We start from the raw sequence: 22,925 nt of genomic DNA on the forward strand, positions 1-22,925 counted from the left end.
CTGGCCCCATCTTTTACTTCTTTCACTTTGGTCTCCACACTGAGTTCTTTTTCTTCTTTCTGCAAGTTGGCAATTTAGGTCCTAATATCTTCTCAGGTTCTTTTCTTCTTCAGGCAGTCTTTCACCATGTGGCCCTTTTAGCCACAGTTGAAACACTTGCCCTCCTTCTTCATCTGATCTATGTCCATCAGCTTTCCTGCTCCCATATAAGTTGTTCCAGTTCCAGTTTTCTGCATCCCATAGGCAGGGGCTGTAGAGGGTCCTGATGATTTTCTGGCAGTTGTCTCTGATGGTTTGCTTGAGGTTGGCAGTGTCAACTTCTTTGTATAATCTTGTAGTGTCATAGATTTCACTTTCTGCCTTTGTCACTCTTTATACATCTCAATGATTCACTCCTTCCATTCATCATAGCTATTAGGCATGAGAGCACAAATACTGATGGCTGAGACCATCATGATGTAGAAAGAGGGGACCCCTCACTTGAGGGCCTCAACCATCCTTCCATCATTGGCTGTGTCATCTCTAATCCTGGTGAGCTTCACCAGTCACTCTAATTCATCAAAGTAGTCTGTGGCTGCCTTGTTGGTCATCTTATACTCCTTGATTTTCTGTTTGTGCACCTTTTGTACCACAGGATCAATGAATTTGTCATGCAGCATTTGTTTAAACACTAGCCAGAATGGATAACAATAATACTTCTGAGTTGATGATCAGAAGTTTGAGAAAATCAGGATCCACCACATTTTGGCTTTCTCTTCTAGGTAGGAGGTGGTGAATATGACTTTGTTCATGTCAGTTCTGAGATACCCAATGTAAACCTCAAAATGTTGTTTGCAATTGACCAGAAATCGATTGATATCATCTGAAATCTCTTTGAACAGTCAGAGCTTTCAGAGTAGGTCTGATTGATACTGGAGGACTGCTGCATCACTTGGTAGTGTGCCCATTGGGTTGGATCAATCAGAGAACAGTGGCTGCTGCTATTTTTGCCATAGTCCAGGGAATAAATGAAGCAAGTTGTCATTAGCAACTGAGCTCTCTTATAGCAGTTCTTCCTTTTGAATAATGACTTTGTCTCTGATAGTAAATCTGAGTCACACAGCCTCAGGATCATCTTTGACTGGCTCTTTACTAGTGCCACTTATTATTGCCTCATCAGGTGGAGATTGTGCCCCTAACATTTGGCTTTCTTTGCTGGTCTAGGGGTTTCAGTAGGAAGTTGGCACTTTCTTAGATAGAGATCAGATCCATGACAGCCAGGTAGCCATCAATCAGGAGGAATAATTGGAGTATGAAAATGTGCTCTGGATCAAGAGGGCCTTGTATACAGCTCATTTTGGGGTGACAGATAGTGACCATGGTATTGATTGGATACTCTCAGATACTAGGTATGCCGGTGGCCACCAGACAGGGTCTTCAGGGTGCCTTTTATTATATTGTAGGCTTATGTAGTCTATAGCCATATGTCTCAAGACTTCTGTTTTTTTATTAGTAGTGGAATGCAGATATAACTGTCTCATCTGTGACACTAGCCAAGTAGCATCACACCATAGAAAGTTCACCTCTTGTAAATATATCTCCTGATACTCTTGTGCTCAGGCCTTCTGTATCACCTGTTCCAGTTCTTCTTCATCTATATCTTCTGTTCTTCTGTAATTCCATATGCAAGCTCCCTTCTAGGTTGAGGCAGATCACTTTCTTCAGTTTCCTTATCCTGCTTGTCCTCATCACCCTGGTCTTCCTTGAGGAGGGAAGTGGTGGGCAAGGCATAGAAACTCTCCTTATCTCCATGTGGTTGTATCATCATTCCACTGTCATGGCTGAGTGCTTGGTCCAGTGGAGAGGCTTGAAGAGTTGGCAGTTCGATGATAGGCAGCAGAAGGCTGGCTTCTGATATTGGAGTCATACCAGTTTCTCTCTGTCACTCTCACTGCTTCCACTCACTCATGATAGAGCTGGATGTTTCTTTGGTACCTGTTGTTGAGGAGCTGACTGACCACTCTGCTTCCAAGAAAGCCTCAGAGGGCTCAGGTAGAGATGTGAGCAGTGCCAAAGATACATAGTCCATAGTGTCCAAGAATGAACTTATCATCCCTGAATGTGGTGTCGATGCTGGGTGTTTGCTATAGAGGGAGATATTAGGAGGTTGGAGGATGAGAGGAGTTTTCAGAAACTGTTCTGCCAGCTGTGATGGTTTTATTTCTCTAGCAGTTCTTGCTCCAAGGGTCAGAGTCAGTGCTTGGCTCTCAGAAGATGGGAGTGGAGAGGAAGGGGTCTGCCTGGATGGATGCAAGTACAGATGCAACCTCAGGCCAGATTCCATACCAATTGGTGATGTTAGCCCTTTCCAGTTGAGCTCTTTCAATGGCCTGCTGCCCTTCTCAGTGTTCTTGATTATACTCAGCAGCCTCCCTCCTCTGTCACCCACTCATGATGATATGCTCCTCAAACTTGCTGCAAACTGGCTGTGGTGCAGTTCACTGCCTTTGCTCTTCTTGTTGGATGGCCTCATCATAGTTAAAGGGAATGTGCAGGTTTCAAGCAGGAAAGTATCATCTGATGACTTTATTTCTCGCTTCTTGGTTTCACCTCTTGTCATCAAGGCAGTCTAAGAGTGCCCTTCCCATCCCACCACTTGTTCTGACAGAGTGCTGAGTGAAAGAGGTGGGGCTGTGAGGCTGGCTGTTAGATAGCATGGATTAGGGTCTTACAGCCATCCAAGTGAGACTGAGGGAGTTCCAGGCACAGTTACCAATCCCAGGGGTTCAAGAGGTCCTGGAAGGATCAGAGGAGGGAGACTGCTGAAAGAAGTCTCCCAAGATCTCTTCATCTTCATAGTCAGGCAGGGGTCCAGAGACTCATGGGTTTTGGAATCCTATGAGTTGAGAGTTGTGGTCTTGGCTGGGTCATCAGAGAGGGTATCGGTGTTCTTCTTCTTCTTGAATGTCCTCTTGATGTGAGCCACTAGGCCCAGCTTCTAGTAAGAGACTTATCAGGAGCTGGTGAGATGTTCGTCAGGATTCAGGGATGTCATAGAGCAGGAGATCAGGGGTTACATTTCATAGAATATGTCAGATGTGTTAAAACTCATTATAATGTCTGATGGCCTAGGTGGTAATTGAATGGCATCTCCTGCACAGCTGAATGATCACCAACAATCCCAACAATGTTCCAATGATAGAAGCAAGGAGTTCAAAGAACTTATGATCAAAGTTCGGGTCTGAGGGGTTGATAGAGGGCATTTAGTTTCCTCTGCACTAATAGGCATGAGAAAAGGAAAGATACAGCTTCAAGCTAATTGTTAGACCCAAGTTGCATGTGACTATAAACATGTGATAAACTGATGTCACTTCACACTTTGAGTAGAACATCAGAGTTCACTTAATTGTAAATAGTAGTCATTATATGGCAAGACCATAAGAATAGGCTCAAGGAGAAATGGTATAGAATAAACTTTAGCTTGAAGCTGAGGTTATCCAGTGAGAGTGAGCTCCTTAAATACTGTACAAGTTGTTAACTAAATATACTACTACTAATTGTGTACTGCTGAGGTTTTTGTGCTCTTTATCCTTGAGTATCACTACCATTCATAAAAGTTTGATTGTGCATTGTCAGGCAGTGTCATCACATCAAGAGACAATGATGGACTCGGCTTGTTTGTGATGACTAAGCCTTATCCCATGGTCTTAAGCACTCATTCTAGCACTGACCAAGCATAAATAGGGGTTAAGTTCAAAAGAGAAAGGAAAAATTGTAACACTATTGCTGTTTGCATGCTGTGGATTCATTGAAGAAGACAATTATATTTGTTGATTACTACTTTTATCACATTATAATCCCCCCATGAACTAAGAGTTTTGTGTGTGTGTTGGTGTGAGTGTGGTCAGTGGATAGTGCTCTGCTGTATCCATTCTCACCTTATGCACACTTAGGGCCTCTTCAACAGTGTTGCGGCGATTCCTGTCTGGAGCTTAGGATTGTGATGGTCTTAGTCAAGAATATCAGTAACTTACAAGATTCTGCAATGCACGACGAGCTCAAGCACCTGCCGTGCTCATATAAATTAGCAGAATACAACGATCACGATGTAGCATGCTGTTTAGGACAGAAAACACTTAAACTGGTCCTTATCTCAGCATCATTCTGCATTAAATAGCAGGGAAGAAATGCACGGATTCTTCTTTTTGTCTCAGCTAAAGCGCTGGTCTTACGCACAGGAAAAGAAAGAGTCACGTGGCTTGGAACGACGATGCAGATCCCCAGTGACTTCTGCCATATATCGGAAGCCCAGCATCAGTAACTGATGAATTTGAGGGATGTCAATATTGAGGCATCCAATTTTCAAAGATTTTCTTTTCTTTGCAAACACGTAGCATTCAGAGAGACTGTGTTTCGGATGAGTGTACAATATAAAGTAAAAGTCTGAACTTACCCTCTTGTAAGTAAAAATAACTGTGTATATGAGTCCTCATTCGGCCTCCCCGGTCTAATCCCTACCTCTCAACCTCCCAAATTATTACAGGAGACTCCGAAGATACACCGTAGAAAACCGCGGGCCTTGAGCGTGTCATCTACCACGGAATGCGCATCGTTGTCAGTGTGAGTGAATTCAGAGCTTGCGTCAGTTTTGTGGTCCGCACAGTTGCTGATGTGGTGGTTGCGGTGAATGAAGAAGCGGTATTTGCCGAAAGAGGACGGTCTCAAGCACAAATTCTGCTTTTTGTGTAGTTCTATACCACTATAAGAAACAAGCTTTTGACTAGGACATCAAAATGTTTAACAGCCAGAAGGAGTACTAGAATTGCGAGCTCGCTGAACAGAAAAGAAACAACGGCCAGGAAATCTGCGAAAAGATGAAAGAAATCAAGGACTTTATGCCGAAAACGTATTTATGGTAGTCTGAGGGTGTAGACGGCACAATGGAATAGCTCAACGCCCGACCAACCGACCAACCGACAACACTAATCCTCCTCAAAAACCGCCCTCTCCTCGTCTGCCGGTCGACTTGCCCATACAACGTTGAATTATCAAAAATCCAATAGTCGTCCGCTGGGCGTAGTATTCCCCTTGCCTGGCAACTTGACAACTTCTCCATGAACCTTGTGATACTGTGCACCATCTCAATATGGGATTTGGATCCATCATTGGGCCTCTCGTATCGTACACGCTTTTTCGCAATATATTCAAGACCATAATACACCTTGACGGAGATTTCGATCTCTTTGAGCTCACAGAAGTAGGAATACTGGACGATCTCATCGAGCTTTTCCGAATCCAGATCATGCTCGGAGAGATAGGAGATGCCCAGCGTCTCTAGCGTTGCAATCGACCAGTCGGACTCGGTGAGCCGTTTGAGGAATGGAATGAGGTACTGGTTGTCTTCAATCCATAGTGCGATCTGCCGAAGATTGGAAAGTCGGGAGAGGTCGATGTCTTTGAATCGGATATGAGAGCTGGTCAGTGAATATGTAGGGGGACTCACCAAGGTCAACACCGTCGTTAAGGGACGCTGCAGCCTGGATGGTGAACCCGAATTCCTCCAAGCGCTCGCCAGAAGATAACAAAAGCCGTCCAAACTCTTTAGCCACTTTCGGCCCAAAGTTACCAAAATTTACACAGTGACATTTGAATACTCGGAGAGACAGACATGGGATCAGAAAGCGTATAATACGAGGGTTGGTCACGTCGTTGAGCGAGATGGTATGTAAGTTGGCTGATAGTGTGTGCTTGGCGTCTGAGTGATCTTCCTCCGAATCCTTGGCCCGGAACCATATCGCCCGCAAGGACAAGACTTCAGCGCCTGGATCGAATTGATCAGAGCTTGGAACTCTTCATCCGTCTGGAAAACAACCATCCACGACCGGAGCTCGGTCACACTCTTGAATCGATGTCCAATACTCAGTTTCTCTGCATCGGTGAGTGTCCACCGGCCAACGCAGGTCACCGACAACTTCTGCACGTGCTCAAAGACATCTGCAGGACATCGAGTCAAGACTCCCTGGAACGCCCGACCATCAAGCAGATCGCCTGCGACACTTCCACCTTTAGTGACGGAATTCTGCGCGACATCAAGCTCCCGTATATGGGCTGAAGCGAGGGTAGCATGGGGGCTCTCGAACAGCTGGAAGAACGAATCAGCTGTGTCGCGACAGAGCTGGACCTTGTGGAAGAGATGAAAATGACTTTCGGAGTCCCATACGCGGCGGACGAGGGAGCATGTTAAGAGGGATGGCTTGGTGTCATGGAAATGGTCGATGACGAGGTTACACAGTTCAGTGGGGAGCATCGTTCTTGTGTGGAAATCCGGCTGATACGTTTCATGAAATAAAAGGGTGGGCTAGCACAGCCCAATGTTGCCAAGGTAGCATGACTTTGGCAGGAGGACAAAAGCTAGTAACCGTCCGGTTAGGTCTATAAACGTAACGATGGTTCGATGTCTTACCCTCAGAGATCATCTTCGAAAACACTAAGCCCGATGGTAACTTCGGTCCTCTATATGTAAGATAAGTTCAAGTTCCTTTGACATCCTAGCGGGCAAACCATCGAGCTGCCAATCTTGGATTGAAAAAACCAACCGCTGGTTGGGGGATCGTTTACCCTTAAAACGGTTCTATTTCGCGTCACAAGCTATAGCATGCAGGATGGCATTCCTGTAGGTACATTTGCTCCGTCATATTAGAACACACGCCGAACAGCCGCCACATACAGGAGACTGTGCAATCGATTATTGTTATATGCCATCCTGTGTTAAGCCAGAGTTCCAAATGGTTTTTGTCCAGTAGTCTAGAGCGTCGCTAATCTGCTCCGTCAGTAAGACACGAGATTATACTAGTAGTGCTAGCGTTAGCCAAAGTAGAACATGAAATATATGATGGGTATGAATATGTCTCGAAAGGACATGTATGGCATCTAGACGTTGAACCAATTAACGAGGAACCACTATCCAGATGAGAGATAGGTACCTCTTCAACCAGAGAAACATGGATTGAAGGGAATCTTCTCCATCACCTATTGATGCCAATTATTCAAGTTCAAACTTCAAGCTTCATAGTTCTCACGGTCCAGAACGACAGAATACGCGGCAGACATGGATGATGATCAAAGTAGGAACGAGTAACAAGTGTGACATTGTGACTTACCACGGGTGGACCAAATTACCATGCACATTCTTCTGAGTCAACGACTCGCAAGCCTGTACTCAGTCAGAGCCTTGCGACCAAGCCTTGCTGTGAGTCTCGCCTTGAATCAAAAATAAATACTAATTGACATTCATCGACATCTTTAGTTTCTAATAATTCACTGGTCCAAAGATATGGCACAACCTCAAAGAGCCATTGACCATCGGTAGGCATCGTGCAATCGGCAGTGAAAGCAACTAACGTAAAGTATAGAATCTCAATACCTCTCCAAAATAACGACTTGTGCAATCATCCCCGTCAGCCCTCGGCTGCTGACCTTTGCCCTTCAGAGATCATTGAAAAGATCATATCAGGCTTGGACAAACCAGACGCTGCATCCACTGCAATTGTCTGTAAAACCTGGCTTGAACCATCCCGCATATGCCTGTACTCCAGCCTGCAGTTCATATACCCTGCTCCGCTACTCGCCTCTACACTACGGACATGCGCGGCTGCACGATCATACATCCACACGCTGTCCTTGAGAATTGTACCATATCCCTTGCCAGACATCCCACCTCAGACACCTGCAGATTATGACTGGCTTCTCCTTCTCCCTCCGGGAAACATCTGGTCCTTCCATGTCGCTTTTTGGTCATTGGGAGAAATGATTCTGCCAGATGTCCTCAGGCAGCTCTGTGCGACCAGCCTTTCTGCGCTTGAATCTCTCGTCATAAGCAGTTCCTTCATTGATCGAGAGACGATCAATCTCTTCGCTTCTCTTCGTTCTTTGAGAGAAGTATGCCTTTCGGCACCACTGACTGTAGTCTCGAATGCGGAAGTCCCAGTTTTACCTCCGTTGACAAGGCTCGGAATACATGCCGGCATTCTAGGTGACCTGCTACTATCACTCCCAATTAGTTCCTTGTCATCGACTCTGACACGATTCGACTTCCGATTGCCTCGCGAAATCAGGAACACCCTATTTTCACGCCTTCCCCCGATTCTCAAGGAATTCAAACTTCTCCGTCGTTTGACCGTCGAGGCAGATTTGAAATGTCGTTCCATGCCCTTTATGGACGACATCATCGGACATCTCCCACGGTTGGAGTACCTTCATGTCTGTAGTGGTATATGGAGCTCTGTCCTACTCGAACGCTTACCACCTTTGGTAACATACTTGAGCTTGGAGAATCGAGCTATCGCCATGGCCTCACCACAGCCATTTCCCATCCCATCGATTCTGCAAATGCTGGATGAGCACGTCGGTGTTCTGCAGACGCTAGTGTTGCAAATGTACAGTCAACGGGAGATAAGTCTGGAGCCGTTACGAAGGATTTGCCGCTTAAGTAACATTAACCTCATTGTAAGATATTATAACGACGATCGACGCGACTTCATCTTCGACTGAGAGTCATATTCCAAGACAAATGGTAGATATTCGAGTAACTAGAGCACATACAGAGGCCTTTCTTGGTAGTAACAGAGAAGGAGCCGAGAGACGACATACCCGGCATGTGCTCGGCACCGCCTTCGGGACTCGATGCTGGCATTGCCGGGCGACTGACGCGCACCTCCAAGTCTGAGAGCGACGCATTGATATCTGTCCGCGTAGCCTCGCAATGGTTTCAATGGCTCCCTGTAAGTACTAATTCCGAAACTTTTGTGCTGACCAGCTAGTCATTCTCTACATACAAAGGTCTTGTTTTTCTTTATGGCCAGCATCGACATCGTCGACCCGCCACCTTTACAAAAAGACGGAGACAGCAACAACAAAGTCTCCTTCTTTGAAATTGGGATCTAAATGTAATGTTCCTATTCACCCACTGCCGGTGCTTCGACCGTTCAACTGTCTTGTGTTTCGATAACAAGACCAAGTGCAAGATCCCGGAACCTTTTTATTCAATGTTCGGCTCTGAAATTTTTGGAATTCACCGGATCTTTCAAACTTTGTACAAGGAAATTCTTCGCCTGGTTACCTTGCAATTCACATGTGTGCATCTCTTTAGCAGTGAGTGATATTGTCCACAGGGGGTCGGAGCTCAGCAAAAGAGCTCTAGCAATGGTTTTCTCTTCAGCCTTTGTCAGACTCTTTGGCCGTCACTGTGCTTTGTTGGTTGTCTTGTATCGGACCGCAGCCCTGTGGCCTTCATTCATCGCCCACGACATATAAAGGGATGCAAGTGGTTCTTGCGACCATCTCACACTTCCCGTTCTCCAACCCCCTCACCTATTAAGAAGCCTCTTCCTTATATACACCCTGTAAGTTATGAATTCTTTCCCCATGGTATGTGATGACTAATGTATATACAGAGCCATGGTCAAACCCTTCCATGATATAGGACCTCGTCGCCTTCGGTCCTTACCGACTTATACTGAGATGTGCGAACGCCAACATTGGGTAACTTATGACATCAGCCGCATCTATATCTGCGGCAAGATAAGAAATGGTGTTTATGACGGGGGCTTGTCTCGTTTGCTACGGCACCTTGCGGACGTACGCGGACAAAAGCCTGTGGAAACTATGGCCATCAATGGAGTTGCGTGGTCCGCCTTCGGGGAAGACCGCTCCGAGTACCACACAGCGCTTATGTCCTTCCCGACTATCAAGAAGCTCTTTCTAGACAATGTTACTTGCAGCCAGAATGAATTTGTTACTCTTCTGAGTTCCTACTCCCACCTCACCATAATATCCATCGAAGGAGTGACATTCGACGACTTCCCCATAGTGTATAACAGAATCCCAGGCAGACTGAATCCATCAGTCAGTTCTCTAACACTTCATCTCGACAACTCTTCGACGCCCCTCCTCCGCTTTCTGATGGCCCAAAACCGCCCCTTTTCGCTGTCGTCGGTGAATTGTCTGGAAATTTCCGGCTTGAACAATCCTATTCCGGGGACGAAGGATCTCTTTGCTAACCTCGCTCCTGTCATTGCCCGACCCAGAGAGATAACATTCAGGTGCATAGCCATGCGTACGTTAATCTTATACTTTTTGTGTTCTTCAATCGCTGATTCATGATATGGCAGATGAGGAACTCCCCGCCCTCAAGATGCCATATGTTTCCAACCTCACGTTTACCCTCGTTCTGGACAGGCGGCGCGACTATATACATTCTATCAAGTGGTGGGCCAAGACACTCAGCCATCCCAGCTCACTCTGGAACCTAAAAATCCGCATTGATAGCAATGCCTCTCTGTCTGATAGAGACCATCCATATTGGACCGACCTAGACAATGCTTTGTGGATGAACAATCTTTCCCGGCTGCATGTTCAGATTTCCCTTGGATACAGCATCATACAAAGTTGCGTGCTCGTAGGGATGGCAGTGCGTTCGCGACTCCCCCGTGCTACTCATCAACATGGATCATTGGGTCGGTTAGCTTGGTTGAACGAAGAGGGGAATATGCTGGATTTGGACTAAAGACTTTCATGATTTTGATATATTATGGATAGAATTTATGCAAATTGAATACTACATTGAGTTAATATCTAGGATGCGCTGAAGTGCGAAGTGCGTTTGGTACGGCGAGACAGCGCCGAAGGCAGCCGTACAACGCCTGCAAGCCCGGGGCCCACGTCAAGGGAGCACCCGAACGGAGGGGAGCGCACCCACTTCCGTTCTATCCCCCAGGGGACAATACTGCGTATTGTCGTTGTGTTGGCGCCTCACGCAGAGGCTATCACTCGCTTATAGAGCACTTCACACAAGAGTTGATAGTTTGTCTGTCCCTTAAAAGCACCACGATCAGATAAAGAATAGATCAAAACAAAAGGTCGACGTACTTTTATTGTTCTTGGGATGCGAGCTCACTCGATGTGATGATGTTGGCGTTTCATTGAAAGCACTCACTCGCCTACAAGGTGGTTGACATAGCAATACTTTTGGCGGCCGACGTGAGCGATATTGTGTTGCCAGAGTTTAGCTTGTAAGCGGCTGGACGAAAGATGTGATCGACCTTCGATTGAGGTGTTTGATTCTTAATGTCGTGAAATCGTGATGTCGCAGTTTGAGGATCTAGGGAAAAAATCGTAAGAGAGACAGAAGGAAGGAAGTGTAATAAATGAACATACGCGTGGAAGATACCACCAATAAAGCAAAGGCAGAACTGAGACAACTGATTTCAATAAATATAAGCACAGCAAAGAGTCGTACCAACCTGATTATCCAGATCGAAAGGAGGGAAAGAAGCAAGGTCGGTACGGCGAGTAAGCCTTCAAAGGCTTCTCTGTGTACGGACAACTTCCAACCGGAATGAGGTGACAAACCGGACGCGATGGTATAGGTGCGTTTGGTGGAAAGCCCGGGGCCCACGGCAAGGGAGCACCCAGACGGAGGCAGCGCGCATCTGCCCCCGTCTTATCCCCCGGGAAATGCGTACCTTTCAAACCGAGGTCTTGCCTCGCTATTGACCCTGATATTTAAATGGATGGCAAGTCGGAATATATGAATGGCATGCTGCAAAAAATGTCAGACGGCGAGAGAATGGTGAGTTGAATAAATGTATACTCAGCTCTTTCCACTGGACGCGTCGGCGCATTTTGACAGCCTTGCGACGCCTACGCATTATTAATCGTCCAAACTCCTTTTGATACCTGCTTCGTCCGCAGGTATTTCTAGAACAATGGATACACATTAGTATCCGCAGCAAAAGACGAGGGGGAGGGATGTACATGTATGTTATTTGGTGATTATCACTGAAAAGAAAAACAGTCATATCGTCATGTCCAAGTCGTGACGCCGAGTGACGCACCATTATTTTTCTAGGGTGGGTGTATTGGAGACCACCTGCCATCCCGTGGTCAACGTTCAATACCCCACCCCGTCTTGAAGGATGCAAGCGAGTCTTAGGACCTCGCGCAATTCTGAAAAGATAATCATCAACAACGGAGACAGAAATCAGGCAGGAAGACGACCTACCATTTTTTTTTTGGCAGAAAGCGAACCGAAGCTACGAAATCTCCTTGTTAGATCAAAGTTGTCTGATAAAGATAACAACTCACTGCGGAGATTTCAATCAATGCCATTGGCACTGAAAGAGAGGAGCAGCCGACGCCTCAGAGAGATCCGACTACAAACTCCTCACCGATTCGGTCGCTTGCTCGAACGATGTACTCAGCACTACGTCGCCGGAAAGATGGATGCCGATCCAAGGCCGCCATCAGCCCTATCGAAGGCGGATGACCGGCCTGTCCAAGGAAGGGTCATCAATGCCGTCGGATCACGAAAGGGAGAGGGCACAATGGCCAAGGATAGTCGTCGAAACGACCGCACGCATCTACCACGACGCTTGACGTCGCTCACCGTTCGAGTCGGTCAACGACCTCATTGGGAAGATGGATGGGTATCGTTACCCATCGCTGCGTGCCGATCCATGGCCTAGCCGATCATGTTGAGATTGACCTTGGTCACCAAGTCGCTCCATTCACCCGACGGTGGGTTCGCTCGACTGAAATCAGGAGCACCATGATTCGCCAAGTAGGAGGAGCGATATGGTAACCGACAGTGACCCGGATAGTCGCAGAGCGACCGCACGTATCTCCCAGGGCCTAGAGAGACGTTGACCCAGGAAAGCATCAGCAGACGAACTGAAGAAGCGGTAGGGAAGAACGTACACATATGTTGCCGATTAATGATAACATCGACGCGGATGTGGCACGATGAGCCACTCAAGTTGTGACGCCGATAGTACGTTCACTAAGTAGATTCTACGTAGAGGAACCTCGTAGAATCAATGACTATGTGTAGAGTGAGGGAATTGCTCGCTCGCAACGACGTCGGTAACCTACCACAGAGGGGTGGCGGGGAAAGGCAGCCACACACGAGGATCGCCATCCACGTCCTCTGACGAGAGGGCGGGTGGCGTCGTCGTCTCAAGAGTAGCGTTGAGTATGATAGTTCATTGCTCAAAGGCAAGAGAGGATGGGAACCCAGAGAGAGAAAGCGAAGCTTTTATACCTTGAGGACCAGTTGTCGCTTGTTTGCCTCATGTTTTCGCGCCGTGTCCGAAAGGATCAATCGACCAGCGTCTATCACGGTTTTTCCATCTTCAGACAAGTCTGGACTCAGGGCAGTCGGCTGATGAAAAAAATAAGCCATACAGGCTGTATCTTCGGACTGCCCCGAGGAACAAAGGCAGAACCCAAATGGAGGGAACGCGAGTCAAGGCGGCCGTCGTGGTAGAAAAGAAGGAACTCCGAATTGGGCGAGCCGAATTGGCATCAATTCGTACACGTGATCGCATGTTGACTGGAATGGACGACAGGCCTCTATGGTCGATCCTTGCCACTTACAACCAGCATATCGATCTGGTCCTCGAATTTGGAGACGGTTGGTTCTTGTGATGGTTCCAATATATTTTCATTTTAATGGCGACTTTCTCAAACATATTCCACCCAAGAGCCACTCGGGCTCCAGCAATTTTACCGGTCGCCATCACCAAGGATATAACACCTGCTATCGATGGCACATTATGCTCCGGAATCAGGCACTGCCTGTGTCTACCCTGAATTTAGTGCCTTCGATTCTGCTTCCAATTTGGCTGTGAATTCATGGAGGTGTATTTGTCTGTCGGGGTTGAACTGGGCGCTGTAGAGCCTGACCAGATTCTAGAGGCTGTCAAGACATATCCATCAAACTGTATCTACACGTTTCAATCTTCAAAGGACTAAATGTCACACGGCTCCTGACAACGGTTATCAATTCTGAGTCATGACTCGGGAGTCATTGAGTAAATAATAGTTCCCCCTACACGCCTCCCGCCACTGATAATCTTTAGCCACGATTCTGTCGACCTCGACTAAGCGACCAAAATACGGAAAGGCCATATCCTTGGATGCCATAACTTGATTCAGGATCTCTCTCAATGCACTCACGTAAACTCACACCAATTCTCTCCCACAAAGGACCGCCACACCGACTCGGAGCCACAGTGACCTTCGAAGAAGAGACGAACACCAACATATGATAGGTTGTTTACTTTCGTTCCGAACAAGTTGGTAACTCGTGCAAAAACTCGCCAATATAGTACTGAAACTTCCCGTATTTCTGTGCTCTTGTCGCTTGAATGACCTAGCCTAGGAAATCCGATTTAAAACCAAGCTAAGCTGACGCGCTCCAAAGTACAAAATCATTTTACATTTCTCTGTGCGAATCTGTACAGCTTCAGTAACACAATTCACTTACAAATCAGCTGGAACTTTGACGTCGTTCACGACCATGATTATCCTACCGAAGGAATATTGACGGGCCTTGAACGTTTTGACAGGTATAAATGAGGAAAGCTCTTCTGCGAGAGCAGGACACCACAACTCATATCAAATGAAGAGGGCAATGACCAAACACAACAACCGAATGCGCGAAATCTACGTATTTGCCACCATATAACGTCATATTATTTAGGTCGCAGTGAGAACTACTACCCTCTCACCAAGTCATCCGATCTTCCCGCGTCATCGATCTTTACTGGCTTCCATCAGCAAAAGAATTCAGTGTCCATCAGCACGAGATATTGGACATGGGCCACTTCCTCACAGTCTTTATTTACGAAACAGTTGGATCAAATTCACACTTCAGCGACTGAATGCCAGTTGCCGTGTTTCTACCATCTCGGAGATGCGTATCGCCGCACTGTCTGTTCCCCAACGCTTAAGAATGTATCCTTTCCTTGATGGATGATATCGTCAGACTTTTGTGTTGTACAATGCCGAGCCCGCGAATTCTTTCGTTCTCAGCATAGCGATAACAAAAGGCACAATTGTCTTGTATCCGTCCTCTCCAGTACTCATTACCATATAATCGCGGCCGAACAAGGGGACTGAACAGCGTTCCCTACAAGAGCTTATTGATGGTCGCAACAACTGGATTTTTGGTGAATATAACAGACATCCAAGGAGGAATGGCAAGCGCGAAAGGAGAAACGAGACAAGCATTTGAAACACAGCAACGCCAGAGCTAAGCATCCGGAACAGTAGCACCTCCGTCAACAGGGCCACCCGCCCATATAGTCGCATCCACCCACTCACTATCATCCGCATCCGGCCGTTCGAACCCAGCAGGAGGAAGCGCATTCAGCGTCTTCCACGACCCATAAATATAGTACGTCTCCGACGTCCCGTCATTGTACGCAACTAGCAACCCGCAGCGAGATAGACCCTACTATCATCTCTAAGGTTCTCCCCATCCACAGCGACAACACTCACACCCGGATCCAACTGCAGAATCGAATACGCCTGCATAGCTGTCCAATCCGACCCGGTCCCGATAGGCTTACCATTGACGTAGAGCGTGTAGGAGCCCTCCCTAGAAAGCATGATGAAAATCCATGAGGGAAAAGGAAAATAGGAGACATACATGGAGAGGACGACCGTGCCGCAGACGGCAGCTTTCCCATACGGCGAAGTGAAAGTCTTGCGGAAGGGTCTGTGGCCACGAGGAGGGCTCCCACTTGAGACACTCTCATTTGTCTGGAGCCAGTCTGCGGTCGCCATGTTGATCGCAGGTGGGAACGGCGGAGTTCCCCAGGGCGAGGCTTCGAAGGTCCCTCCACGTCCGCGGCAGTCCAAGCCGAATCATCAAAACTCGGGCTTGTCCAGCCTCCAGGTGCTACAGCTTTAAGCGTCTTCCAGGAAGAGTCGCTGACAATGGGTACAGGTAGATGTCTTGACATTACCAGTTCAACGGCCTTCTCAATAGGTTCAGGATAAGGATATTCCGCATACATCAGAGCCATGGTAGCCCAGCAAGTCTGCACGACTTGCGTTTCAGCATGTTCGTCTCGGTTGTGCCATCCGTGTAGTCGACGAGGATTGTGGCGATGAGTCCGGCGGAGCCTACGGTATTGTTCACGCCGATGGCGAAGACGTTCTGGCCCTCAGGGTTCAGGCCAGCCGTGTAGATGACGGCTCCGTTCTGAGGACTTCTCCCAGTGCCGATTTGGCCACCATTGACGAAGATGGGACACTTGTCTCTATATATGTGTGAGTACAATGTACATAGTAGGCGATGCAAAAAACCTACCACGCACGCAAATGGGACATTTCGTGGCTGAAGAAGGGGTTTCCCTGCGGAATGGACGCATGCCGAGAGGCGCAGTATGGGCAGACCCTGTCTGCTCTCCCGTCCAAATGTAGCTCGACTGGCTAAAGTCGAGAACTGGCGCGACGGCGTGTGCATCCAATAGTCATGGCAGTAAGGCGCCGGAAGAGAGACCGCCACTGGCTACATTTCCATGAGATAGGTGGGGAAAAGCAAAATATGGTATATCTGACCTGACGCAGGCTGGAGCACGGTGGACAAGATAGCGAGTAAGAGGAGTAAAACTAGATGGTATAGATTTGTCGCCTGTACTTCGCGATGTCAACAAGTGAGAGGTAATCCTTGAAGAACGCCATAAGAATGAGCTCGATGGTGTCTTTGAGAAATGCTTGAGTCCTCTTATACCGCCAGAGCTTCCCGTAAACGATTGCAGAACTGACAGGAAATATGGAGCTCCTCCATGATCAGCTTCCTTTGCTGTCAGTCGCAAAATCCCAAGAGGCGTGTCTTGTAGTGTCAGAGTTTTCCGGAAATTGCGATTAGAACCATGACAGCGAAGATGAATGGTGACAAACAAAGTTCCTCGCGTGACCAGTTCAAGTGTCCATGCAAGAGAACGTCGTTTAGGATGGAGACTCGTGATGAGCATCGTCCTGCAACCCATAGATTTAGTACCGGCACACAAAAACAGACGAGAGACAAACAGACGAGAGACACACAGATTATTCTCTTTGCTTGAACTAGAGCGCCATTCTCATCCTAGAATCGGATGCAGACTAGTGACTCCAGGCGCGGCACCAAACGTTGTATGAATGTTTGATAATGACGCGTCCAATCATTATGCATCAAGGGCTTAGTATGTAGACTGCCTATGTTTTGAATGAGTATCATGAAACAAAGGTAAGAAGCGCGGCCTACTGCAATGCAAGAGAAAGATACGATGAGAGCCTGGGCGCCTAAATTATCGTAGTAGCGAACGTTCGCGAATCCTGGAAATTCCCTCTACAGCTCGATTTCCGAGCCGTGATAGAATTACCGGTGACAGTAAATGCTTCTGTGTTGGTTGAAACCGATTCAACTTGAAGTTCGCGTATGCGTTGCCTGCCATTTACTAGACTCGCCACATAAGTCGAAAAGAATCTGGAAGAATCGTCATTATTGTGGCCGATAAGATGTAAGTGAAGAGCAAGCATTATTTACTTATTTATTTATTAATATTTTTTCATTATCGCGGATACTTACACTTGTGCGTAGCCATACGAAATGTATACAATGGAAACAAGAAAGGAAACAGAAGGAAAAGAATATCTTCAGGGTATATATTGTCCATATTTGCTCAAAGGGTAGATACGTCCAACGAACATCAAATTATAAGCATTTCATGGGCCAGCGAGGTTGACTGTTTGGATGTACAGTTCAGTTGCGATGTTAGCACCCTTGACAACGTAAGTTAATCATATTCGCAAAAAAGACCCTCATGCTCACCCCATACGCCTGATAGGTTTCAATGATAATAATATCAAACGCTCCTGTTTCGTTGTCGTTATAGAAGTATCTGGGTGCCAGCTCGGCAGAGTACGTCTTGATACCCGGGTCGTTAGAGACGAGGCCCTCGACCAACACTACCCCGTTAAGGCTGCTGGAGAATGGACTCCTAGCGAAGAGGACGGTGATGTTTAACGAAGTTTCTTTGAAGTACTTCCCAGACACCCATGTGAGATTAAAAGGCTGAAACGTGTAGAAAAGTGAGGGGACGAAGACGAGAGAAAGGTGAATACTCACGTCAGTGGAAGAGATTGTTTCGCCTGCAGTGGGAGATATGTATTGAGCAGAGGCTAAGGTGGAGAGGACGAACGCTGGAAGGATGTAGAGGAAGAAAAACTTCATTGTAGAATCTGGGGGATCAAGGCTAACGCACAGGGCTTTATATATGTATACGGATCTCCACACCACGGGTTGTTGAAACCGCCAAGATAAAACGCGAACCTACCTCAGGCTAGAAAGAATTAGATATCCAATGACTGAGGCCCCCGACCGTGGTGTCCGGAGATCATGTGGTACGGCAGTGCGAAAGGCAGAAAAACTCCAAAAAGCAAGGTCCAAGCATCGCGGATGCGGAAGACATTGTTGGGGTATGCAGGTGCCTTCGAAGTATGATTTACATCACACGGTAGGGGGATCAAAGATTATCCAATCGAGTTCGCTTGATGGCCGAGCGTTGGAAAGTTGATGAAAAGCATCTGGGACAGAGGGTCGAAAAGAGGCCAACACCTGGAGCGAGATCGAGTGCATTCGTTTATGTCGAGCCGAATTAGCTATATTCTCGGTATCCACCGCCGAGCTTCAGAAAGATGGAAATAATTGCCATTCTGTAAGTGAGGTTTTAGTGATACCTGCACAAGGGAACAGATCCTGGATTGGGCGTAGTGTTACTGTTACAGTGTTATGCGGGTCGCGCGATAGTTGCCGAAGTCACCATAGTTACAACACGGGCAGCAAAAGACATGACTTTACCCACGCCACCGCAATCTTGCCCATCCAAGGACCATAAGGCGACGAAATGGTGACAAAGCAGTCGGGATTTGGTCGGGATAGAAGACAAACAAAACCACAGCACAAGAGTCAGGGTCGAGGATAATAAATCGGCAAGAGAAACAACTGGAATAGAGGCGAAATTTTGACTAGGGCCCCTTGACCACAGCAAAATCCATCAGCTTTACTATGGACGGGAATTCCGGCTCATTTTGCTGTGCTTAAAAGCCTGACTCAAACATTTATCTGTCATCCATAATTTTCGCCGGTTTTTGCCTGAACCAAAATAGTTGCTTACCAGGAGTGATCATTTAATTTTGCGCGACTGGGAACCGTTACCCCGAAGTTTCGCGACCCGCAACCTTGACTTTGCCTCAAGGTCGGGCGACCGCACAACACTGGTAGAGTAGAACGAAGATGTGTTTGGAGAGGAATATGGAAGTTGAAATGCGTGCCAATTGCACTTTCAGGTGGCCAAGGCGTCAGATATTTCTCCGTCCCTGCGGCATACAATACTACACCTTCGTCGATGCCTGGTATTCGAGAGAGCCACGGTAGTGCCGTCGATCCTTGTATGAGTTGCAGTCGCAAATACAAGTGCTTCTTTTTGATTGAGCAGGCAAAGGTGGAGCGAATGGAGCACACATTTTCAGCCCCGAAAAGCATAGCATGGGTGGGCAAGATCCTTTCCTGTTGGCACGAAGGAATACATGACGCCGCTGTCAGCCAAAGAATATGAAGATTCAGCTACTGGCTGAAATAAAACATAAACGTACATCAGTCCTACGACTTGTAGGCTGGACCTAATACGACGCACCTTCTCCAACTTGTCATGACCAGTTAAGTCATACTTCATTCTCCAGTTCGTTCAGCAGTCCGCACCAGAAAAGCATATCGCTCAAGCAACGCACGCGACTGTTACGGAGCCCTCTAAGATTCATGAAGCAAAAATAAGATATAAAACGAGGAATGAGGGGGGAGACGATGAGAACTCGGAAAGTTGAAGCCAGCATATAAGCGCAATCTGAAAACTGTGATGGCCGTTCCGCGGCCGTCCCAACTTGAGGGCCTTCCTAAGTTCATCATTCTAATTTCTTTAACTTTTAGTCCAGCAGCCTCATCAATGCAACAGCCCGCTCGCGTGCATCACTAAAAAGTTCAGCGCATTAATATTGTTTTCAGCGTAAAGTATTTGCGGATTCCTATTCGGAGAATGAGTAAGCTGAGTTGGCACCCCGCGCTTATCATAGAAGTCGAAGCCTCTGTTGATGTAAAGATTCCAGAAATGTTAGACTCGAACATACCGTTGAGCTGACAAGTTGCACAAAGGGTACATAGATTGGCGAAATCTCTCTCCCGGTAGGCTTCGATGATCTATGTTTTTCAATAACGGGTACTCCATCTCATCTAGGATGTTCAAAGTCTGTGCATGGTCACCTGAATGGGCACGCGTGTTGCTCTCCGTATTGTCCGTGATGACTAGACGTCGGTGCGGCATATAGCAGACAGAGCAGTTCTAGTGCGCTTTGCGTGTCGCAGTTCAAGACTAGCTAGTGGCAAGTCACGGTCAAAACGAAAAAAGATCGGTGATTCTCCGGATCGTTCCAGTAAAGGTCTATACGCATAATAATAAGTTTTAAGCACCAGCACAAACATGAGCAACAAAAATACGATACATGAACCAAATTTCAGTTACTGCTGTCAAAGCTAGAAGGCGCGTATTTGAACACTGAGAAGCAAGGAAGAGAAAAAATGCACCTTCAAGTTGACAAGCTCCACGGCTTGGCACTTCTAAATATTTTCCATATGGGAGCAGATCATGCATAAACGGAATTCTGAGCGCGGCTATGTCATTTTACACCCACTCTAGCGCCCTCAGTCGAGACTCGGATGCTGGGGAGGGAGAAGGAAGGAAATTTGCCAGGTTTCCACGTGGCGTCTAGTTGTAGCCACGCGAGATGTTGCTAAATATATCTTTTCGTCTGAATGACTTAAGTTTTCCTGTGTTTTCTTCTTCAGCTGACTCCGACCTACATCATGCGGAATAATAATTGGGCAAGACCTTTTCTGACTTAGTATCAGCAGCTCCAAGTTCGAGTTTGCCCGATAAGTCTCTGCAGTGTCGTTTTACATGAGCACCGGGATAGAGTCAGGAAATTTTTCGTGGTCTGAAAGGGATAATCTACCCTTTTATAACATAAACAGAATTAGTTCCTGCAGGCGCCTATGGCGGAGCTCACGCTTCCGAATCCTTGCAATTTGCGACCTATTATTACACAGACATAATTCATCGAAGACTGCAGCTATTCTTTCTCCTCTGGACAACTTTCCATTCAATTTTGGCTGTCAGCTTTGGTGAATGTCTTCCTGTTGATGCCAGTTCTGTGAGGTTACTTCCGTATAAAAGGTTTTGGGTTATAGTGAATTAACTCATCGTGCTCAACTTTACGATGTTTTCCAAGGGTGAACACTCTTTTGCCTATCTCCGAGTACGAACCCCTGCTCACCAACTGTTTAGTTGTTTTCCTGCTACCCTCTTTTCTGTGCGTTGTGGCCGGAAGTTTGCTGCGATCTACTCCAGGTCAGACATTCTGCCGCCGAAAATTAATCTCTCTAACGGTGTCGCAGATATCTCTGCGGACACCGCCACCAGTATAACTGCAGGTGTCGCTGCCAATGTTGCTACTTCAGATGTGTTACACCTTCGTTCGCTGGATTCACGCGCCGTCGCTCCGACACTCAACTTTGACGACTCGACCTGGATCTGGACGGGAGAGACGACCGCCCACCTCGGAGTGCGACCATTCCGCAAGAGAATCCCCTCTTCGAGTACCAAATGCCCGGTCTGTGCAACTATCATTCTATCTAGGTAGGGTTTTTGTATCGAATACAAGAATGTTGAACTCACACGCTTGTAGTGATGACCTCTACTCCCTCAACGTCAACGGCGTGGAGATTGGCACGGGGGAAGGATGGCGGAACACTGTTGTCTATACAGTCGGTCTGAACCCTGAAAGTGATAACGAATTTGCCATTGCCGTGAACAACACCGTAGGAGCCGCCGGACCGCTCATCGCAACGATCCTCGTTGACTACAAAGATGGAACTACCGAAACTGTTGTCACTGACACGACCTGGAAGACTCTCCAAACCGTGCCGCCAACTGGTTGGACGAGCCCGAGTTTTGATGACTCAGAGTGGCTTGCAGCTGTCAAGGTGTTGCCCGGAACCCAGACGCCTTGGGGCACTCCGTTCGTGCTCCCGCCCGCCATCAACATGACTGATGCCTATTGGATCTGGACTAATGAAACCGATGCTAAGGGCCAAGATCCTGTAGGTCATAGGGCCTTCAGAGACACCATCACTTCCCCGTACGGAAAGGCTGCTGTTTGTGGCAAGGTAGTTATCGGCGCGTTAGTCTATCCGTCTTTCTCCATCTATTATCTCTGATTCACATATTATTTCCGTAGAGATAACAACTATACTTTATTCGTCAACGGTGACAGTGTCGGGGTTGGAGGCAATTGGCACGCCATGGAGGCGTATTCGATCCCTAACTTGGATCCGGATGTGAACGTGTTCGCTGTTGATGGGGAGAATGACGCACCTGTGAGCCCTGCTGCGATCATCGCTGGAATCCTCATTGCGTACAATGACGGGAGTTCGGAGACGTTCTATACTGATGACACTTGGAAGACCATTATTGGATTGCCGGGTGGGTTCCAGGAGCCAAGTTTCGATGATAGCGCGTGGAGCGATGCGTCGGAATATGGTACATTCTTGAACGCCCATTGGAAGAATGTCACTATTCCGTTGGCCTAGGACTGGGATTCTCCCCAATATTTCAAGACCTCGCGTCCTTATATATTGATACCTTTCTCCGCTCTTGTTATTCCTTTTTATTTGATTCCCTCTTTGTTCCAAGTCTATTTTTTAATAGTCGTTTTATCAGTTCTAACATTTATTCTGTCTATCTCTACAAGCTGTGGTCCGCCGCCCATCTCGGACCCATCTTCCAACCTTGCTACAACCAGAAATGGAGACTTATTTTAATATTCTACACAGGTCAAGATCCTCTTTCCAAATGAAGTCTTGACATTTCGAAGTCTTATCATGAAAATACTGGTCAGGCGTTGGCCCCAAGTTCGGTTGCTGCAATACCAAAGACCATTCAGTGGGGTTGAGCAGGAGGATGTTGAACATGATGTACGAACTTGCGAAAGGGAAGAAATTATTA

At 47.2% G+C, this 22,925-nt stretch overlaps 9 protein-coding genes across 9 annotated transcripts; 3 read left to right on the forward strand and 6 right to left on the reverse strand.

The window, feature by feature from the left end:
* Positions 1–4,730: 4,730 nt before the first annotated feature.
* BT62DRAFT_1029978 (uncharacterized protein) lies at positions 4,731–6,286 on the reverse strand (the record flags this gene model as incomplete). The annotated part of the gene is made up of 4 exons (XM_043178321.1): positions 4,731–4,843; positions 4,954–5,433; positions 5,483–5,800; positions 5,878–6,286. The coding sequence occupies 4 exons, from the start codon at positions 6,284–6,286 to the stop codon at positions 4,731–4,733; spliced, it is 1,320 nt and encodes a 439-aa protein (XP_043037546.1).
* A 159-nt stretch (positions 6,287–6,445) lies between these two features.
* Positions 6,446–7,111, reverse strand: BT62DRAFT_934227 (uncharacterized protein). Its single transcript, XM_043186693.1, has 5 exons — positions 7,059–7,111; positions 6,963–7,008; positions 6,707–6,909; positions 6,541–6,650; positions 6,446–6,492 (listed from the first exon to the last, which is right to left on the reverse strand). The coding sequence occupies exons 1-3, from the start codon at positions 7,087–7,089 to the stop codon at positions 6,795–6,797; spliced, it is 192 nt and encodes a 63-aa protein (XP_043037547.1). The 5' UTR covers positions 7,090–7,111; the 3' UTR covers positions 6,446–6,492; positions 6,541–6,650; positions 6,707–6,794.
* A 48-nt stretch (positions 7,112–7,159) lies between these two features.
* On the forward strand, positions 7,160–9,261 carry BT62DRAFT_1029979 (uncharacterized protein; the record flags this gene model as incomplete). Its single annotated transcript, XM_043178322.1, has 5 exons — positions 7,160–7,228; positions 7,286–7,344; positions 7,392–8,484; positions 8,583–8,759; positions 8,818–9,261. The coding sequence occupies 5 exons, from the start codon at positions 7,160–7,162 to the stop codon at positions 8,920–8,922; spliced, it is 1,503 nt and encodes a 500-aa protein (XP_043037548.1). The 3' UTR covers positions 8,923–9,261.
* On the forward strand, positions 9,262–10,863 carry BT62DRAFT_249216 (uncharacterized protein). Its single transcript, XM_043180232.1, has 3 exons — positions 9,262–9,380; positions 9,432–10,093; positions 10,149–10,863. The coding sequence occupies exons 2-3, from the start codon at positions 9,436–9,438 to the stop codon at positions 10,541–10,543; spliced, it is 1,053 nt and encodes a 350-aa protein (XP_043037549.1). The 5' UTR covers positions 9,262–9,380; positions 9,432–9,435; the 3' UTR covers positions 10,544–10,863.
* BT62DRAFT_995521 (uncharacterized protein) lies at positions 10,529–12,955 on the reverse strand (the record flags this gene model as incomplete). The annotated part of the gene is made up of 10 exons (XM_043190528.1): positions 10,529–10,851; positions 10,906–11,137; positions 11,194–11,228; positions 11,280–11,468; positions 11,502–11,578; positions 11,716–11,736; positions 11,874–11,985; positions 12,425–12,480; positions 12,524–12,669; positions 12,910–12,955. The coding sequence occupies 9 exons, from the start codon at positions 12,953–12,955 to the stop codon at positions 10,977–10,979; spliced, it is 843 nt and encodes a 280-aa protein (XP_043037550.1). The 3' UTR covers positions 10,529–10,851; positions 10,906–10,976.
* Positions 12,956–14,802: 1,847 nt separating this feature from the next.
* On the reverse strand, positions 14,803–16,512 carry BT62DRAFT_921344 (uncharacterized protein; the record flags this gene model as incomplete). Its single annotated transcript, XM_043184293.1, has 9 exons — positions 14,803–14,936; positions 15,145–15,249; positions 15,279–15,421; positions 15,473–15,596; positions 15,629–15,866; positions 15,956–16,088; positions 16,146–16,339; positions 16,390–16,399; positions 16,469–16,512. 9 exons carry the CDS (start codon positions 16,510–16,512, stop codon positions 14,803–14,805), a joined length of 1,125 nt encoding a protein of 374 aa, XP_043037551.1.
* Positions 16,513–17,442: 930 nt separating this feature from the next.
* Positions 17,443–18,512, reverse strand: BT62DRAFT_249311 (uncharacterized protein). The gene is made up of 3 exons (XM_043180233.1): positions 17,939–18,512; positions 17,642–17,884; positions 17,443–17,592 (listed from the first exon to the last, which is right to left on the reverse strand). The coding sequence occupies exons 1-3, from the start codon at positions 18,041–18,043 to the stop codon at positions 17,536–17,538; spliced, it is 405 nt and encodes a 134-aa protein (XP_043037552.1). The 5' UTR covers positions 18,044–18,512; the 3' UTR covers positions 17,443–17,535.
* Positions 18,513–18,930: 418 nt separating this feature from the next.
* Positions 18,931–19,544, reverse strand: BT62DRAFT_921346 (uncharacterized protein; the record flags this gene model as incomplete). Its single annotated transcript, XM_043184294.1, has 3 exons — positions 18,931–18,964; positions 18,987–19,378; positions 19,506–19,544. The coding sequence occupies 3 exons, from the start codon at positions 19,542–19,544 to the stop codon at positions 18,931–18,933; spliced, it is 465 nt and encodes a 154-aa protein (XP_043037553.1).
* Positions 19,545–20,959: 1,415 nt separating this feature from the next.
* Positions 20,960–22,747, forward strand: BT62DRAFT_952437 (uncharacterized protein). The gene is made up of 5 exons (XM_043188234.1): positions 20,960–21,151; positions 21,207–21,269; positions 21,317–21,557; positions 21,607–22,101; positions 22,159–22,747. The coding sequence occupies exons 1-5, from the start codon at positions 21,139–21,141 to the stop codon at positions 22,508–22,510; spliced, it is 1,164 nt and encodes a 387-aa protein (XP_043037554.1). The 5' UTR covers positions 20,960–21,138; the 3' UTR covers positions 22,511–22,747.
* The last annotated feature ends 178 nt before the right edge of the window (positions 22,748–22,925 follow it).

This window comes from Guyanagaster necrorhizus (genome assembly GCF_019112545.1).
Source record: "Guyanagaster necrorhizus MCA 3950 unplaced genomic scaffold BT62scaffold_19, whole genome shotgun sequence".
NCBI classification, from domain to species: Eukaryota; Fungi; Basidiomycota; class Agaricomycetes; order Agaricales; family Physalacriaceae; genus Guyanagaster; species Guyanagaster necrorhizus.